Source organism: Rhincodon typus, chromosome 24, assembly GCF_021869965.1.
Source record: "Rhincodon typus isolate 14 chromosome 24, sRhiTyp1.1, whole genome shotgun sequence".
Taxonomy (NCBI): Eukaryota; Metazoa; Chordata; class Chondrichthyes; order Orectolobiformes; family Rhincodontidae; genus Rhincodon; species Rhincodon typus.
This window is the reverse complement of record NC_063355.1, coordinates 1,456,316-1,476,400: the sequence shown is the minus strand read 5'-3', so window position 1 is coordinate 1,476,400 and position 20,085 is coordinate 1,456,316. Positions and strand designations below refer to the sequence as shown.

Below are 20,085 nucleotides of genomic sequence, written 5' to 3'. Positions count from 1 at the left end.
GCAGCTGCTTGGCCTGCTGTGTTCATCCAGCCCTGCACCTTGTTGTCTCGGATTCTCCAGCATCTGCAGTTCCTACTATCTCTGCACAAGACAAAGACAGTGCAGGTCAAGCCCAGACTTGCCCTGGAAAACGAGATTAGTTTGTGAATTGGAGTACAATGCACAGACTCACTGGAGCCTTGGATTCCTGTCACAACCATGTGTGGAGAGGGGAACATACCCTTGACACATTGGGGAATAAACACTGTGACCTTAACCTGGAAGGTTGATTATCTGAGGGCTAGAGAACATTCTGGATGGATGTAACAGGGAGGCATGAAGCAGCACACCTGCAGCCATTCCCTCAGTGAAGACTTAACCTGGCTCAGCAGCTAAATCTGACCATCTGGAGAGAGAGAGAGAAGGCGACCACGTGTGAGATCAACATTCGCAAAGTTCATCAGAGCTGACTACACAGTTGGGCAATGTTTAACTGCACACATCCTAGTTTGGTAGCCAGTTGTAGTTTAGGTAAGGATTGCAACAAAGACTTAACGTTGCGATTGGTAGAGTAATTAATGTAAGAAATGGGAGTTTTGTTATGAAAGAGTAGGGATGTACACAATATTTGATCAGACGGCCCTTTTTGTATTTTGTGAAAAGGAGTGCAGTGAATTGCAAGTTGATACTGACCCACAAGTATAGTACCCTGAATAAAACAAGCTTACATTGAAATGGGTCGAAGTATCCAAAGCACTGACAACAACCAATAGAAATTAAAATGCCAGTTTTGACATCTTAATATCACAGAATTGTTACAACACAGGAGGCCATTCTGCCTATCATGCTCACCCATCTTCAAACAAGCATCACTACGTAGTGTCTAACTCTGCTTTTGCTCCATACCCTTGCATATTATCTACTTACAAATAATTATTCAATGCCCTCTTGAATGCCTCAATTGAACTTAGTCATAGAGATGTACACCACGGAAACAGACTCTTTGGTCCAACTCGTTCATGCTGACCAGATATTCTAAATTAATCCAGTCCCATTTGCCAGCATTTAGTCCATATCCCTCTAAACCCTTCCTATTAATATACTGATTCAGGTGCCTTTTAAATGTTTGGAGATAGCAAGAACTGCAGATGCTGGAGTCAGAGTCAATAGTGTGGAGCTGCAGAAACACAGCAGGTCAGGCAGCATCAGAGGAGCAGCAACTTCAACATTTCAGGTTTATACCCTTCATCAGGACTGGGGGGTGGGGGGTGGGGTGGAGGGAGCTCAGAAATAAGCAGAGGGAGGGGGTGGGGCTGGGGGAAGGTAGGCGGGATGGTGATAGGTAGATGCAGGTAGGGGGTAATGGAGATTAGTAAGTGGGAAGGGTGGGGTGGAATTGTAGGGAAGAAGATGGACAGTGAGCGGTTCCTACGAAAGGCAGTTAGGGGTGGGTAATATCTCTTTGGTCATGGGGTCGGATTGCAGGCGGCAGAAGTAGCGGAGGATTATGCGCTGGATGCAGAAGTTGGTGGGTTGGTGTGTAAATGTAGAGTGGTATGGCCTTTTAAATGTTGTAATTGTACCAGCCTCCACAACTTCCTCTGGCAGGCTCATTCCATACAGGCACCACCCTCTGCATGAAAAAGTTGCTTCTTAGGTACATTTTAAATCTTTTCCCTCTCACCTTAAACCTATACCCTCTGGTTTGGACTCCCCTACCCTGGGTATTCACCCTATCCATGCCCCTCATGATTTAATGAACCTCTATAAACCTCAGCCTCTGACACTCCAAGGAAAATAACCCTTGCCAATTCAGCCTCTCCCTATGGCTCAAACCTTCCAACCCTGCCAACATCCTTTCTGAATCCTTTCACGTTTAACAACTTCTTTCCAATAGCAAGGAGACCAGAAGTGAATGCAGTATTACAAAAGTGGCCTAACCAATGTCCTATACACCCAAAGCATGACCTCCGAACTCATGCATTCAAAGCATTGACCAATAAAGGCAAACATACCAAATGCCTTCTTCATTAACCTGTCTACCTGCGACTCCACTTTCAAGGAACTATGAACCTGCACCCCAAGGTTTCTTTGCTTGTCAACACTCCCCAGGACCTTACCATTAAGTGTATAAGTCTTGCCCTGATTTGCCCTACCTAAATGATGCAACTCACATTTATCTAAATTAAACTCCATCTGCCACTCCTCGGCCCATCTGATCAAGGTCCCGTTGTACTCTGAGACGACCTTCTTTGCTATCCACCACACCACCAATTTTGGTGTCATCTGTAAATTTACTAACCATACCTCCTTTATTCACATCCAAATCATTTACATAAATGACAAAAAGCAGTGGACCCAGCATCGATTCCTGTGGCAGACCATTGGTCACAGGCCTCCAGTCCAAAAGCAACTCTCCACCACCATCCACTGTCGCCTACCTTCTAGCCAATTTTGTATCTAAGTGGCTAGCTTTCCCTATATTCCATGTGATCTAACCTTGCTTCCACCACATTTCCAGCCAGTGCTTTCCATACCTGAACTACCTGCTATGTGAAGAAGTTGTTTTCTCACACCACTCTTCATTTGCACATTGCTTTAAATCTATGCCCTTTTGTTCATGTTCCTTTTATGAGTGTGTATAGCTTCTCCCTTTCTATTGTATCCAGCCTGCTCATGATTTTGAAAAGGAGCACAGTCCCAACCTCTTCAATTTATCTTCACAAATGAAGCTTTTTATTCCTGGAATCATGCTTGTAAATTGCATCTGCACTCTCTCCAATGCATTCACATCTTTCCTATAATGTACTCATAGAATCCCTACAGTGTGGAAACAGGCCCTTCGGCCCAACAAGTCCACACTGCCCCTCAGAGCATCTCACCCACACCCATCGCTCATAACCCACCTAATCTACGCATCCCTGAACGCTATAGGCAATTTAAGCATGGCCAATCCACCTAGCTTGCACATCTTTGGACTGTGGGAGGAAACCAGAGCACCTGGAGGAAACCCACGCAGACATGGGGAGAATATGCAAACTCCACACAGACAGGCGACACTGTCTGCGATACTTCAGCTGAGGGCTGACAAGTATCTTATACAAACTCAACATCACCTCCATGCTCTTGTACTCTATGCTTCTATTAATAAAGCTGAGGGCACTGTATGCTTTATTAACTGTTCTCTCCACCTGTCCTGGCACTTTCAATGATCCTGCACCTGATTTAGATTTAGACCCCAATGTCTTTCAATATTTTTTTCCTGCCATAGTATATCATCTCACACTTCGCTGTATGAAATCTCACTTGCCACCATCTGCCCACTCCATCAACTGTCACTGTACTTTGGGAAGTCCACATCATCCCTCTCACAGTTCACAATTCTTCTAAGTTTTCTGTCATCTGCACAACATTGGAAGTGTTCCCCGCACATCAAGATCCAGTTCATTAATATATATAAGGAAAACCAAAGGTCCTAATACCAACACCTGGGGAACTCCACTGCAAACCTTCCCTCAGCCTGAAAATTATCCATTGACCCTTGCTCTTCATTTCCTGTCACTCAGTCAATTTTGTACCCATGTTCCTCTTGTCGCTTTTATACAATGGTTTATATCTTTCCTCACAAGTCTGTTGTGAGGCACTGTATCAAACGTCGTTTGGAAATCCATGCATACCCTTGAGCCCTTTCTGTTGCCTCTTCAAAAACTCCAGCAAATTAGTTAAACACGATTTCCCCTTTAGAAATACATACTGACTCTTCCTAATCAAGCAAACTTTTTCTGTACGACTACTAATTCTATCTTAAATAACTGCAGAAAGTTTCCTACTGCCAAAGGTAAACTGACAGATCTGTACTGGTACGATTATCTTTACAACCTTTCTTGAATGAGACTATAATGTTTGTAATTGTACAATCTTCTGTTACTTCCCGAGTCCAGGAAAGATTAAAGATTATCAAAAAATGACATGAGAAACTGAAAAACATCAAAGAGCAGCAAGTGGTTTTCCAGTACATAGACTCTCACATTTAAAGAGACACGGAGAGGGAGCCTGAAAACAGATGCTGCAGAATCAAGCAAACTAAAAAAACTGTTTTGTACTCGCCACCCTGCAGATTGCTGGGGGGAGCAAATTCTCTGTTGCAAGAGATGTGACTTGTATTGAAGGATTTAAGAATCATGGAATCAGATAGTGCCTTGCAGCTGGAGATTAGTTTGAGAATACACAGAAGTTTGAGCAGGAAAAAGTAGCTTTTTGAAAAGCCAGCAAAAGTTTGTGATTTAATGTATGAGATTACAAATCTGGTAAGAACATGGCATAATATATTAACATTGTGAAAAAGCATTTTTAGTTGTTTCAATTTATTAATAGGGAGGTATTTTTCTGTAGTTTTGTATATTTATTGCTTATTAAATAATATTCAGTCTATGTTGATATTACTTTATTGTTTGTTACAGTAAAGGTATTAAATGTAAAACCTTCACAGAATCACAAAATTATAACAAGCAGATGGAGGCCATTCAGGTCAGTGCATACAATGCCATTCTCTTGCCTTCTTACTGTTCTTTTGTTATGTGATTCTTTTATTTAGTTACTGGAAAATGCATATCTTTTGAAAAGTTATTGGTCTCAACAGGAATTGTAGCAAATGTCAAATAGCATCAAATAAGCCCACACGGTGGCTCAGTGGTTAGTACTACTGTCTCACAGCGCCAGGGACCCGGGTTCAATTCCATCCTCGGGTGACTGTCTGTGTGGAGTTTGCACATTCTCCCCGTGTCTGCGTGAGTTTCCTCTGGGTGCTCCGGTTTCCTCCCACAGATTGGCCATGCTAAATTGCCCATAGCGTTCAGGGAGGTGTAGGTTAGGTGGGTTATAGGGGGATGGGTCTGGGTGGGATGCTCTGAGGGTCAGTGTGGACTTGATGGGCTGAAGGGCCTGTTTCCACACTGTAGGGATTCTATGATCTATGATTTAAAGTAATTTATAAAATGCTGCATAAGCTCTTTTGTTAAAGTTCATTGTAATCTTGTCTATAAAAATGAAAAATATGCTTAAAAGTCCTGAAAATATTCAGAGAGCAGATCTGAAAAAGACCAGTATTAAGGATGTACTTTAATTCTGTTTTTCTGACCCTGCACTCCCTCCTTACTCAAATATGGTCTTATACACAATATCACAGCCTTCTTTCAACAGTTTCAATTTTCAGAAAATCCTGGCAGCCTGTTCAACCCACTCTTTGGAATTTGATCACTGACGGTTGGACAGTGGTCAGTAGCAGTGGCTGATTTTAACCCTCCATTGCCAAGGTGGAGAGGATACAATTGTAGAGATTTGATGATTGAGAACTGCCTCCATTAAACAGACCAAGGTACGATCCTGACACCAGACATTTTTCTAAGCTGTCCGTTAGAGATCTTCTGAGTCATCAGATTTACTAATGCACTGAATTACAGTCTTAACAGACAGATTAGTTCAGTAAATGGTGTTTCAAGTCTCCAGGAAATATGCAGAGTGGAACAAGATGTTTCCTCACAGACAGGCAGGGAAAATTCAGAAGGTAAATGACCCTATTTCACAATCAAGCATTTGGAAGACAGTCACAAAACAGCACTATCAGAGAATAAGTTATCAGGCTGACTTCCAATCTGGAAAATTGAGTAAAATTGCATATATGCGACTGCTGCCAGATGATACAGTCAGTCAATATGGTCCACTACATACCACATCAAAACTCACCTCATTCCAGTTTGGTTCCATTGTGTCCCTGTAGACTCTTGTCTTTGCTTTGTTAACAAAGTAGCCAAATGAATCTACTTCTAATGTACAGTACAAATCTGTTCAAAAACAAGGGAAACAAATGTTTAAAAATTAACCACGAGAATTTGAATTAGAATTTCCGTATTTTAAAGATAAAAATAAGTGTTGGTACAACTAATTGCAGAAACAATTACAAACACACGAAAATAAGAAAGCAAATCAGACCCACTAGCTCTCATTATATTCATTCATTTAAAATATAATATCCTGCACCAGCTCTTCTAGTTGTTAAACAGCAAATCCCAGGGGTAACAAGGAGGAGAACAAAAGTCTGTCACCAATTTCAGGAGAACTTCAGGAATTTGCTTTTCAATTCCCAGTCCATAATACACTGTGACTACAATTAACTAATTCAATTTCTCTCTCCAGCATGTGTCCCAAGTATCTAAAGCCAGAAAAACAGAAGACTGTACAGGATTAGACTATTCTTTTTTACAAAAAAAACCACTCTTAAAAGGTGGAAAAGATCACATTTGTCTCTATTATCCTCTAGCCCTAGCTGCCAAAATTTGACCTTGCTTTAAATTTATAACATTGTCTCTGATTATTGCCGTTTTTTTAGATTATTCTTTCCTGTTGTTGAAGTTTTCTGATTCTGTAATTTTCCTCTTTGGGATGTTGTGGGTTATGAAGTTTTCAGAGGATCTTTTTCCCCACACTTCACAGTCTTCCAGCTCTGAAGCCTAGTAATTAAAGACTTTGGAGGTCTTCTCCTTGCCTTAGACATCTGCTCCTTTTCCAGCCTTGTTTTTACTCGAGTGTTCTGAGTCTTGGTGTCCATTCAGTGTTTTCCCACTTTTTTATTTAAACTTAGCTACGTCTTCAAAATCTTCTCTGAGATTCTCCTGAGTCAGACTTCCCTTATCAGCAGTGTCCCTTGGACTCAGTTTTAGCTTTAGTTTTTGGATCTCCTTTGCTAGCTGCCACATGATTTATCTTGTGGTTTAAACCAGTACTGCTACCTAAACATTGAGATACCCTTCTGGAGTATCTTAGGGTGTGGTATGTCTGCATGCACGCTGTCCCTGAGATTGCCTGTTCCTTATCACTAAGTCTGAGTGTTCAACCCATGTACTGAGCTAGTCCTTTATTTATATCTGTTCATAACAGGTACTCAAACACAGCTCTCTGCTTTAGTGTCTAAGATCTCGCTCTTCGTATGCTCATTCTCCACTGGTGTCTTCTTTCTCATTTATTTCAGATCAGATCATCAATAATTTCAACTTGAATTAGATGAATCTCATTATACAACAATTAAGATCTGAAATGTACTGCCTGAGAGTGTAGTTGAGGCATTCAAGAGAGAATTGTATCATTACAGTATCTTAAAGAAAGAATGTGCAGGGATGTGGGAAGAAGGTGTACTATTAAGACAATGGCTTAGTTCTTGATCTCTGCTCTTAGCCAAGGTCATAACTGTAAGTGCTGCAATTGATCTTAACAAGGTTGTAATCAAATTTGTCTGCCCTCTGACTGGGCAGGAGAGATTTTGCTCTTAAATTGTACTATGGAAACCTACTGAAAAACAGATATAGAATGAGAATTTAACCGGATGTCCTCCATAATCAAAAGGTCAATTCATGCTTAAGACACATGAAAAATTACCACCAAGTAAAATATTCGAGTACCCTGTACTGCTGACATTGGTGGAACTTTACACAAATGAGATTCCTGCAGGATTGAAAGGGGGAAGGGTGAAAAATGATGGTTTGCTCATCACTGCCAGCATTCAACAAGAAAACAAAATCTCAATGAGAAAGTGCACTTTGTAGTAATGCATGAGACTGTCTAAATGCGTCAATTAGATTACTGAAATTCAATCACTCCCCAATGTCTATATACATCATAATTTATAAAATCTATTTGAGCCTCCCTATAATATCATTTCACAAACATTTTTAGACATCCATTATATTCATTTACTGACTTTTGAAATTTAAAATGGATCCATTTTCCAGATGCCCATGACTGAATCATGTGTACTGTAAAACTAGAGGAAGAAGCTCAGAATTCAGAAACTAATAATGATTTAAGCATCAGTAACAGTAACATGTTTATTAACTTACTTGATATCTGTTTGAATCCAGTAGCTGAGTGGACAATTACATTCAGGAACCCATAAAGGCCAGGGGATTCATCATCTGCGAGCAAAGTGAAAGCATAGTGAATTGTATAATTAACAGTGAATAGATGTGCCATTGTAATTTGCTCTCATCTTTTCATAATACTATTTGAATAAAATAATTTTGTGTAATTGATTTGTCTGGTCATGTTTATTAAAAACCCATCTGAGAAAAGTTATTAGATCATTTTAGAGAGGATTTAGTAAATATGAGGACTGTCAACAGTTCTCTGGGCAAATAGGGAAGGACAGTAAATGCTGGCCTAGCCTATGATGTCCACATTCTGTGAATGAATAAACAAAAAACATTTGAATTAAAACAAAACCTTCTGCTTACGAGGTACAACAATCAATCAGAAATGAAGAAGAACCTTACACAGGAATCAACTCTAGGTTGAATATGTTACGCATATGAAGTCATCATTCATTCATAAATTAAAATATAACAGGCTTTCACGTGTGACATTATAACTACGATAGACCCATAATCACTTACTGTTCTCAATGAGTAAGACCAACATAATGTTGATAAAGCAAATGCATATTGAGTGGTTTGAAGTTTGTTCCACGCTTTCTACAAAATGTTGGTGAATTGGGCAACAGTACACTAACTTTAAATGTAGGTTAATTTTTCTTTGCTTTATAGGCTTAGTGTACTTAACAAATTTTTTAAGCCATGGCAACATAATTTTCTAACACTAAATTTCTCAATTGGTCATCTTTCTCCACACAAACAGAACAAATATGCTTCTGTGCTGAATGATTCCTGTATCAAGATTCCTGTGCCGAAAACGGCTAAAACTCATAGCCAGCAATCACAGAAATTATATCAATTCTAGCTTGGAGAAACACAACCAATTGTTGATGCAGATTTTTTTCAGAACTCACTTGGTGAATTGATAGCAATTCTGTCAACATGACATTGTACTAAGATTACTCTGTAGATTCAGTAACCTGAGGCTTGTGGATTTATGTTTCAGTGTGCTGCTGATGTTTTATCAATCAAACTGATTTATTAAAGAGCTCCCATTAAATAAAATGTTACTGCAGGCTGCAATGCTTCCCATTCAAATAACCTTGCATTCAAATACACTGGTGGGTATGATTGTTCTACTTGTATACAAGGGGTATATATATTAAACATTCAACAATACTCAATGATAGTAAAATAAAACAAAGAACTGTGGATGCTGGAGATCTGAAACAAAAACAGAAATTGCTGGTGAAACTCAGCAGGTCTGGCAGCATCTATGGGGAGAAAGCAGATTTAACAATCTCAATGATAGTAAATTGTATACTATCAGCAGACTAGCCTCTTGCAGTACTTCTTGGAGACTAATAGGGATAGCATCAAGGGATATGGATATCCTGTGGGAAGGTGGCATTGAGGTGGACAATCAGTCATGGACTAGCTGGATAGTGGGTCAGGCTCAACAGTACTCCTATTTCTATGCTCCTAGGACAATGATGAGTTGGTGGAATGAGTGGACAGGCAGACGAGCTTCAACTCAAATAAATGTGAAGTAATTAATTTTGTTAGGAAGAACATGAAGAAACAATGCAAACTAAAGGATGCATTTGAAAGAATATGCAGGAGTAGAGATATCTGGGTGTTTATGTGCATAATTCATTGAAGACAGTGAGACAGGTTCAGGCATGATGTCAGAATAGGCACGATGGACTGAATGGCCTCCTTCTGTATGAATTAATTCTTTGATTCTGTGAAGTTCAGAGATAGGTTAATAAAGCATACAATAACCTAAGCTTGATTACTTGGGGCAGAGTACAAGGAGGTTATTGTATAAGCAACTAGGTCAGCCTCAGGTAGAGTATGGTGTTCAATTTTGAGTGCCATATGTTACAAAGAATGTGAAGGCATGAAAGAAAGTGCAGAGAAGATCCATGCAAATGGTTGTAAGGGTGAGGAACTTCAGTTATGGAGATAGTTGAAGAAGTAAGGACCACTTTCCTAAGAAGGGTGAGAGGACGGTTAATAGGGATTTTCAAAATCATGAGGGATCCAAACAGTGTAGATAGTGAGAAACCGTTTACAGTCCTGAAAGCATTTAGAATAAGAGGGCAGAACCGAAAAATTTACAGTATGTAAATCCTTATCCTCATCCTCTCTTTGCTTCTTTTACGAACTAAAAGGATTTACAGACTGTAAATTGTTAGGTTCTGCAATGCACTGTTCGAAAGTGCAGTGGTTCAAGTGAGACTTTTAAAAGGGAGTTGGACAATTATCTGAAACAAAAGAATGTGAACGGGTTACAGCGTGAAGTGAGTTTTTCCAACCAAACAGTAATTATATGGGGATAAAACTGTCCTCATTTGCAAGGCTTACCATGTACAAAACAGCAAAGCAATGTGTGGTGGGTTCCAGTAAATCATATCATGAACACATCTCCTCAGGACATCCTGAATGTTTGTGGCTTAGCACCTAAATTGTTCCTGCCAGTCTGGTGTGGATAAATTATCCTACAACTGAAAACAATACATTTAATCAAGGTGAAATATCCTGGCTTCCAAGCTGATCTTTATGTAAAGGAATTTAGCTTCTTCTATGACAGCGTGAATAGACGATGTCTGGGTGACTACTGACTGTGACAACAACTTCTTCCATTTCTTAATTAGATTAGCCAGTAGTGCTCATGCTGTGTGATTGTTGAAATGCCCTAATTTGTTGCAAGCAAAGTAAAGATTACAGAATAGTATATAAAGTACTTGAAAGTCTGTACATTTAAAGAAGTTTCCTAGGTTAACAGTTGAGATAGTGTTCCTGCCAGTGCAAAATAAAGCTGCTTAACCTTTGATAGAAAATACCCTGTGCTGAGCATCTGTTTAAAAATATTTCATAACACAGGGAGTTGTGCCACTGGGTGCATTGCTCAGTGAAAGAAACAGTGCAGATATAATGGGTCAAATGGCCAACTTCTGTGCCATTATAATTCTATCCTACCTTGATTCACTCTTGAGAACTCCCAGCAATTGACACACATTTCCAATTAAATTCTCACTGCTTGGCTAAGTTCGATCAACCTGCACATTCCACAGTTGACAATAGAAACTTATATTAAGTTTCTAAATTGTTTAGCTTAGACTTTTTGAAGAATGATACTGCATTTAAAAAATCCGTGAACAAATCAATTATCTCCACTTACAGAACATCAACATTTTCTTTTTAAAAGATTTTTTTGAACAGGCTAAAAGTGAACCACCCTTTAAATCATGTACTCTCCAAATTAATCCTCTTGTCAACACTGTAGGCTCCAAATAGTTAATATAAGAAGAATAGAATAATTAAGGAAACAGCATTCCCATTTCACATAATTGATAAATAAAAACAAAGGCTTACATACAACAAATTAATAAAGCAAGACTGTGCCTGTAATTCCCCAAACACCAGGCTTTTGTTCCTGCTCTAAATTACATCAAAAGGATATATAACAGACAGTGCCTAACTGGCTTCTGAAATTAACTTTTTTATTTTTACGTATAACATACTTGGAAGTGATTATACCATTGGAACATTACCTATAAACATACTATAATGTTAAGCAAAGTATGCTTATAATTTACCATTGGCTTGTGACAATTTTAAACTGCAATAAAGAGTCCTTCTTCATAATATCTCATTGACAAAGTGCATTATGCAATACCTACTTACACTGTTGATAGTGCTGTGATGCGTTTCCAATGTAATTAATCCTTTAAACAAAGATATGCTACAATTTACACAACCTGCTAAATGATAAATTTGTATCCTCCATGATATTTACCATGTTTCTGTGAACAACTGCTCTGGCTATTCCCCGAGATCCAAGCTCAATACCATGTGGCATCATATGTGTGCTCACGACCTTACTCCACAGCAGCACCAAATCACCAGGTGGTTCCATTTTATTCTTTGACTCATTTACTGCATTAATAAAAATGAGCCTCCACAATGTTCGTTCAGATCCTTTTCCTGCTCCACTTTTAGCCAACTCTGTCCCTCCTTCCAATCTCATCTTTTTTTATTATATTTTGTGATCTACTCTAGCTATTTCTTATGAACCCACAACAATGAATTTAGCTTCACACAATGCCCTTCTTCCAGCATCTTTGCATTCCCACTTACATCCTTGGCCAGTGCTTTTCTTCCTGCAGACTATTTGTTCTGTCTTCAGAATTTCATTCCTTCTTTCTCTTGTTGCTTTCATCAAGAATTGCCAACATTATCATCTCAACTTCTCTATTCACCTCACTCACTCTAAGCTACCCGCTTCTGAACTTTCAGCTCTCAGTTTCCACCCTGATATTGACATTTGACCTGTTCAAAGGATGGTACTGTTATCCCTTAGTGAAAAGATACAAAGTTACACAAACATCTGAGAAAAAAAAATTCCTTATCTGTCTTAAAAGGGCCAACACTAATTTTTGAATAGTGCCACCATTATTCGACTCATGAAAGGAAACATCCTTTCTACATTCACCTAGTTAAGACCATTCAGCACCTTAGAGACTTCAATCAAGTCACCCCTCATTCCTCCAAACTAAGGTGGAAGCAAAGATAGTAGGAACTGCAGATGCTGGAGAATCTGATGGAGGGTCTAGGCCCGAAACGTCAGCCTTTTTGCTCCTATGATGCTGCTTGGCCTGCTGCGTTCATCCAGCTTTGCACCTAAGGTGGAAACAAGCCTAGTCTGTTCAACCTATTTTCATAAGACAACCATTTCTAGTAAATCTCCTCCGAATCAATGCCCAATGCACTGACGTCTTTCCTTAATAAGGGTGATCAAAACTATGCACAGCATTCGAGATGCAGTCTCAACAATGAACAACTGAAGCACAACAATCTTATTTTTAAGTTCAATTTCTCTCGTAATAAAGGATAGCTTTCCATGAGCATTCTTAAGTCACTTGCTGTGCCTGCATGCCAGTGACTCATGGACCAGGACGTCTAAATCCTTCAGCACCTCAGTTTTCTGTTTAAATAACGTTCTGTGTCTTTATTCTGTCTCTCAAAGTGATCGACTTTATATTTTCACACGTTATACTCTATCTGCCAAATTTCTGCCCACTCACTCTGCATCCTTCTTATGACATCTTCACAGTATACTTTCCTTACTATCTCCATGTCATCTGAAAATTTAGTCATCACACCATCAATTCACTCATCATTGCTATAAATTAAAAAAAGAGGCCAAACACATGCCCATTTGTCACATCCTTCCAATCAGAAAAAGGCCAATTTATTCATACACTCTTTATTGCCAGCCAATCTCCTAACCATGCAAGTATGTTACTGCTTCACAATGAGCTCCCACTTTACACAACAATCTTTTTTCCTTGGACCTTTACCAAATGCCTCCTGGAAATCCAAATGTGGTACGGTAATAGGATCTCCTTTATCCACAACGCTTGCTATTTCTTCAAAGAATTACAATAAATCAGTTAAATGCTATTTCCCTTTCACAAAATCACACAAATGTTTCCTAATTGCTTTGATTTTTACCAAGTGCATAATCACAACCTCTTTAATGATTGATTCTAACACCATTCCCACAACAGATATCAAGCTAACTGACCCACAATTTCCAATTTTCTGCCTCCTTCCCTTTTTGAATAAAAGGGTTATATTTGCTACTTTCCTGTCTACTGAAACCATCCAGGGAATTTTGGAAATTAACACCAACACATCTCTACTTCATCAGTCAACTTTTCTAAAACACTAAGATAAGTCTATCAGGACCCGGAGGCTTATCAACCTCCAGCTCAATCAGTTCGCTCAGCATCATTTTTCCAGTAATCATAACTTGTTCAAGTTCCTCTCTTTTGATTTGATTTGATTTATTGTAGTCACATGTACCTACGTTCAGTGAAAAACTTTGTTTTGCAAGCAGTACAGGCAGCTCATCGCAAACAAGGACATACAAATCATAGGGTGCTTAAACTGTGGCGCACTTCCTTCAACTCCTGACTTATCTGTTACAGGAATGGTTTTCATGTCCTGTATAGTGAACTTACAAGCAAAATATTTATTCATTACACCTACCACTCTTTAATACCTCTCAACACATTCTCAACCTCTGAAGGACCAACGCTTACTTTATTTACTCTTTTCCTTTTTAAGATATCTATGAAAACATTTGCTATATGCTTTTTTCACATTTCTAGCCAGCTTCTTCACATGTCCTGATTAACTTTTTAGTCATTTTTGACATGTCATCTGACTTATCACTTATCTTTGTACAATTATATGTTGTTCTTTTAAGTTTGATGCTTCTCCTAAACTTTTTAGCAGATAGTCAGCTGGATTCTTTTTTAAAGTAGTAGAAAGGCATGTTTTCTGAGTATTCACAAATATCCCTTCAAATGTCTGCCACTTCTTCTCAGCAAATCTATCTCCTCACCTAGTTTTTTTATATTAATTTGTGGGATGTAGGTATTAGGAGCTAGTGCTTCCAGCCATTTCTTTATATCATGCGGAATGTATTGAATGAAGACTGACAGCTCTTACGCTGGAGACCTCTGAAAGAGGCCAAGATCAATCATTCACTTGGTACGCTTGACTGAAGTTTGTTACAAATGATTAAACTTTATCTCTTGTATTGATGTGCTGCACTTCCCCCATCACTGAGGATGGGGATAGTTGTGGAGCCTCTTCCTTCAGTGAGTTGTTTAATTGTCTACCAACATTTATGATAGGATGTGGGAAGACTGCAGACGAGAATTCTGATCAGTTGCTTGTGGAATCGTTTAGCTCTATCACTTTTTGCTTATGCTGTTTGGCACAAAAGTAGTCCTTGTATTGTAGTTTCACCAGGTTGGCACTTTTTTTTTGTAGGTATTCTTGGTGCTACTCCTGACATGCCCTCTTGCACTCTTCATTGTACCTGGGTTGATCTCCTGGCTTGATGGTGATGGTAGAGTGGTTTTTTTTTTATTATTCATTCATAGGGTGTGGATATTGCTGGCTGGCCAGTATTTATTGCCTGTCCCTAGGTGACCTTGAACTGAGTAGTTTTTTAAGTCATTTCAGAGGGCAATTGAGAGTCAACCACATTGCTGCGGCTCCGTAGACCAGACCAGGTAAGGATGAGAGATTTCCTTCCCTGGAGGACATTATTGAGCCAGATGTACTTTTTCTGACAATTGGCAAATGGTTTCATGGTCATCAGGGGATTCTTAATTCAAGATTTTTTTACATTGAATTCAAATTCCATCATCTGTTATGGTGGGATTTGAGCTTGGGTCCTCAGAACATTAGCTGAGTTTCTGCATTCATAGTTTAGCGATAATACTACCAGGCCATCACCTAAAATATATCAGACTATGAACTTAAAGATTTGTGTTGAAGGATTAGAACACAGAACAGTACAGCATAGGAAGAGGCCTTTTGGCACATGATGTTGTGCCGAATTTTGCTGATGTTGATGGCCTACAGCACCTCATGGGAACCCAGTCTTGAGCTGCTAGATCTGTTTAAGGTCTATCTCATTTAGGACAGTGATAGCGCCACATTTTTGTGTCCACATGACTGTGCAGTTGTTGTTCTTATCAATACTGTCATGGACAGATATAGCTGCAGCAGGTAGACTGGTAAGGAAAGATCATGTATGTGTTTCCCTTGTTGGTTCCCTCACCACCTGCCAAAGAACCAGTCTATAGCTATATCTGTTAGGACTCAACTAGCTCTGTCAGTGGTGGCAGTTGCTGATCTACCCTTGGTGGTAGATATTAAAATGTCCCCCACCCAGAGTACATTCTGCAGCCTTGCTGTCCTCTGTGCTTCCTCCAAGTTGTGTTCAATATAGAGGAGTACTTTTTCATCAGCCGACACAGAGAGGCATTATGTGGTGATTGGCGGGAAGTTTCCTTGCCCATGTTTGGCCTGTTGCCATGACTGTCGATGTTGAGGATTCATAGGGCAATTCTCGCCTAACTGCAGACTACTGCGCTGGGTCAGTACCTCAGCTGGGTCTTTCCTGCTAGTGGGACAGGATGCACGCAGGGATGGTTATGGTGATGTTTGGGGAAAGAAAGGTGTAATTCTGAGACTATGACTATGTTAGATTGTTGCTTGACTAGTTTGCATGACAGTTAGCACTAGCACCCAGGGTTGACAACACTCTTTACTCTTAGCATTTCCGGTGCTTTAGTTGGGGCCAGGTGGTATGTCCTGTTTCATTCTAGTAGTTGATGCAGTTGAATGTCTTTCTAGGCTGTTTCACAAAACAATTAAGAGTTAACCACTATGCTCTATATTCACATGCAGGCAAGACCAGTTAAGGACAGCAGGTTTTTTCCCTAAAAGATATTTGTGATTTGATGGGTTTTTACAACTATGATTTTACAACAAAATGGTTTCATGGTCATCATTAAATATTTACCTCCAAATTTTTATTGAATTCAAATTCTACCACCTACTGCAGTGGAATTTGAACCCAGGTCCCCAGAACATGAGATGAGTCTCTGGTTTACAAGTCTAATAACACCACAACTCATCACCTCCTGTGTGCCAGGTCACTTCAGCTAGTTCAGCATTCATGCCCACAAGTTGTCTATATTTTGGTTTAATATGCTAGTCTTAGTCTTACTCTTCACCCTTTCAAACTGAATGTAAAATTCAACCATATTATGATCGCTGCTACCTAGAGGTGCCATTACTTTGTGGTCATTAGATAATCTTATCACATTACATAATATCAAGTCTGGTATATCCTGCACTCTGGTCAATTCCAGAATGTGTTGCTCTTAAGAAGCTCTCTCGAAAGAATTTTACAAATCTTTTGTTGAACTTACTACTGGCATGATTATTATAGTTCCTTTATCATAAGCACATAATATTTCTTCTTATCTGCTACTTCCTACATTGTGGTTACTGTTATGGAGCCTGTATACCATCCACTAAAGACTTCTTTCCTCTACTATTCCTTATCTACTGCCACACTGATCTTACATTCTGATCTGCTAAACCTCTAACTATTGTACCAATACCATCTTTGAGTGCTAGCCACCCATCTTTACTAGCTTCCTACTGTTCTTACTTGACAATAAAAAAAAACTGTACATGGGCTCATTTTCATGCCAAATACACAGTCCAGTGGTCATGTTTTTGCATAGCACACTAAGTCATGTGCCTTTTTGAGCATACCACTCAAGTCCTTCTGCCACACTCTGGCAGTTGTAGTTCTCACACTCCACCCTTCCACCTCCCAGCACAGCACTGTTTCTCCCTCAGCAGCACTCGATACGATATACAACAATGTCAGGATCCCTCACAACAGCTTCTGACTCATTGTTTTCAATTTAAACTAGGGGCGGGCATTAATTAGGAATTCACTTGGGTCTCATCTGAAAGATGATAATCCCTGACAGTGCAGCACTCCCTCAGTACTATATTTAAGTGCCAGGTTCAGACTTCTGTTTTTAAGTATCTGGAGTAGGACTGAGAGTAGGAGACTTGTGTGGAACATTAAACCTGAATGCAAACTGTTGGGCTCAGTAGGCTGTTTTCTGTTCTGCAAATTATTTTTTAAGAGAAAATATGACAAAGCATTAGGAAATATCTAGCTTACAGCGATGCTCATTATATCATAAAGACATGTTTTGTATCTTACCTTCTTTATTGATAGTTAATGGAATATTGTGAACTGTTTGCAGCTTCACACATGAATTTGTGAGCATCTGTAGTTCAACAGAAGTGAGTGAAAAACTCTTAAAACCTACAAAGAAAACACATTTTAGCTATTTACTGAAGATGTGTGGTTAGCAGTAGGACTTGGAAAGTAAGCAAATATTTTTACTTTGTTTTATTTTTAGAGGCATCATAAGATACAATATTGATAAAGTCCACAATCTTAACATAGAAAACATCACTGAAAAGGATGAAGTAATAGTGTTCAAATACACTAAAATGCCTGGATAGCAGCATTCTGGAAGTTAAGTACAGAGAACTGAATCATTCTGTCTTGATGAGCATGACATTGCCTGTCCACAAGAAATCTTTTGAACACCAATTATAATTCTGTTCTTAATTATCTCCTGCTACAAGTCTGAACTGCTGCTGGGCTGCAGCTTCATGTAGGACATTGACAATGATACAAAATAAGGCTAGAGCGAAAGGAAACAGAATAAAGGACAAATGAAAGCAGAGAGAGAAAGGGACAGCATGAGCACAAATGAGAAGGGAAGAAGAGGAGCAAGAGGTGGAAGGAGGAACAAGGAGAAAGGGGAAGGAAAGGAAAGAGGGTGAGTGAGGACAGGGAGGATGGAAAGGAAGAGAGTGAAGCAAAGAGGAATAGAGGGAATGAAACTGAGAAAAGGCGAGGGTAGAGAGTGGAACATGGTGCAAAGAGAAATAGAGGAATAGAGAAATAGAGGAACTGAATGAGAAAGAGAGAGATGATCCAGAACATACATGTGAAAGACCCTCTGATTTGTTCTTCTCTTCAATTAGAGTTCCTATCCTGAGCATGATACATAGCAATATATAGAATTTACAACACAAAAACAATATGTGGCTACAGGTCCATGCAGCTGACACACTCCACATGAGATTCCTCCCATCCTTCTGTACATTAATGGAGGCACGGTGGCTCAGCGGTTAGCACTGCTGCCTCACAGCACCAGGGACCCGGGTTCGATTCCAGCCTCGGGCGACTGTCTGTGTGGAGTTTGCACATTCTCCCCATGTCTGTGTGGAGTTTGCACATTCTCCCTGTATCTGTGTGGGCTTCCTCCCGGTGCTCCGGTTTCCTCCCACAGTCCAAAGTTGTGCAGGGTAGGTGGATTGGCCATGCTAAATTGTCCACAGTGCCCAGGGATCTTTAGGTTAGGTGGGTTAGACATGGGAAATCAGGGGTAAGGAAATGGGTCTGGGTGGGATGCTCTTCAGGGGGGCGATGTGGACTTGTTGGGCCGAATGGCCTGTTTCCATACTGTAGGGATTCTATGATTCTATGAACAAGTACACCCCAATAACCTCACCCCATCAAAATGTACTTCAGTACCTTTCTCCCTCACATATTTATTCAGCTTCCCTTTTAAATTAATCCAGCCATTCTCTGTGGCAGCAATTTCCACATTCAATCACTCTCTAGGTAAAGACATTTTCCTGAATTTACTATTGGATCTATTACTAACCATCTTAAATTCATGGCAGCCGAGTTCTGATTGCCCGAAACTGAAAACATTCTTATATATACCCAACTGAACGCATTCAGAATCTTAAAGGCCCCTACCAAGTCACCTCACAACCTTTTCTCATTTTTAAGAAAAAGTCACCAGCTACCACGTATTTCTTTTCCTGATGGGATCCTCTTACTTCTGGTATCATCCTTGTGGACCTTTCTCGTATCTTCCCAGGGAATCTCAGTTCCTTTTATTAGACAGAGACGAGAACTGTGCACAAGTTTCAAACTTCATTTGGCATGGCTGAAGAATGCACCTTGATAACAGTCTGGCTAAACCTGCTTTGGCGCAAACTAAATAGAATGACAGCTTCATGCAAAGTTCTAGAAACCTTAAATGAAAACAGGAAGTGTTAGAAATACCCAGGCCAGGCAATATTGTGCAGAGAGCAACAAAGTTAACATCAGAATAGAACACCACTCTATATAGCAGATATAATAGGAAGTCATCCTTTCACAACATGGGATCATGCCATGAAAGTCATAGGTGATAAGTTTACTTTTGTATAACTAACTATTCAATTCACATTCAGATATTCTAAGCGGTTGATTGCAAAAAAACATGTGTGTAGTATTGAAATAATTCCTTATGAATAAGTCTGGCATAGCAATATCATAAATTTAAAAAACACTAACTCCCACAACGGCTACGTCTCTGCAGGTATTTTATGTGCAAGTCTCAAGGAAACTTTGTGTTCTAGGTTTGCAGACTCTGTCCAAAGTTTTAGCAGAAATGAAATAGAATTACTTACATTTCTTTTGCTGTTCACGGATGATTTCTCTCCATTCAGCCCTCTCATAATCTGATGATATCAGGAATACATAGCTCTACAGATAGAGGACATCTTACAACATGCAAATTTCACAAAAGTCACCATAAAATTAGTTGTACAATTTATCAATATATACAAAACATAGACCTGACAGCAGCCTTACAAAATCAAAGTTCCAGCATCATTACTCAGATATAAACCTAAACCATTA

The 20,085-nt window shown here is 39.4% G+C and overlaps 1 protein-coding gene across 2 annotated transcripts in view; it reads right to left on the bottom strand.

The window, feature by feature from the left end:
* si:dkey-91m11.5 (PH_BCR_vertebrate and RhoGAP_Bcr domain-containing protein) overlaps nt 1-20,085 on the bottom strand; it is a 422,142-nt gene that overhangs the window by 100,088 nt on the left and 301,969 nt on the right. For both annotated transcript variants that reach the window (XM_048611239.1, XM_048611240.1), the window contains exons 12-15: nt 19,854-19,929; nt 17,530-17,634; nt 7,869-7,943; nt 5,722-5,819 (exon numbers count right to left, since the gene is read on the bottom strand). In XM_048611239.1, coding sequence (XP_048467196.1) covers nt 5,722-5,819; nt 7,869-7,943; nt 17,530-17,634; nt 19,854-19,929 — 354 coding nt within the window. The remainder of the gene's footprint in view (nt 1-5,721; nt 5,820-7,868; nt 7,944-17,529; nt 17,635-19,853; nt 19,930-20,085) is intronic.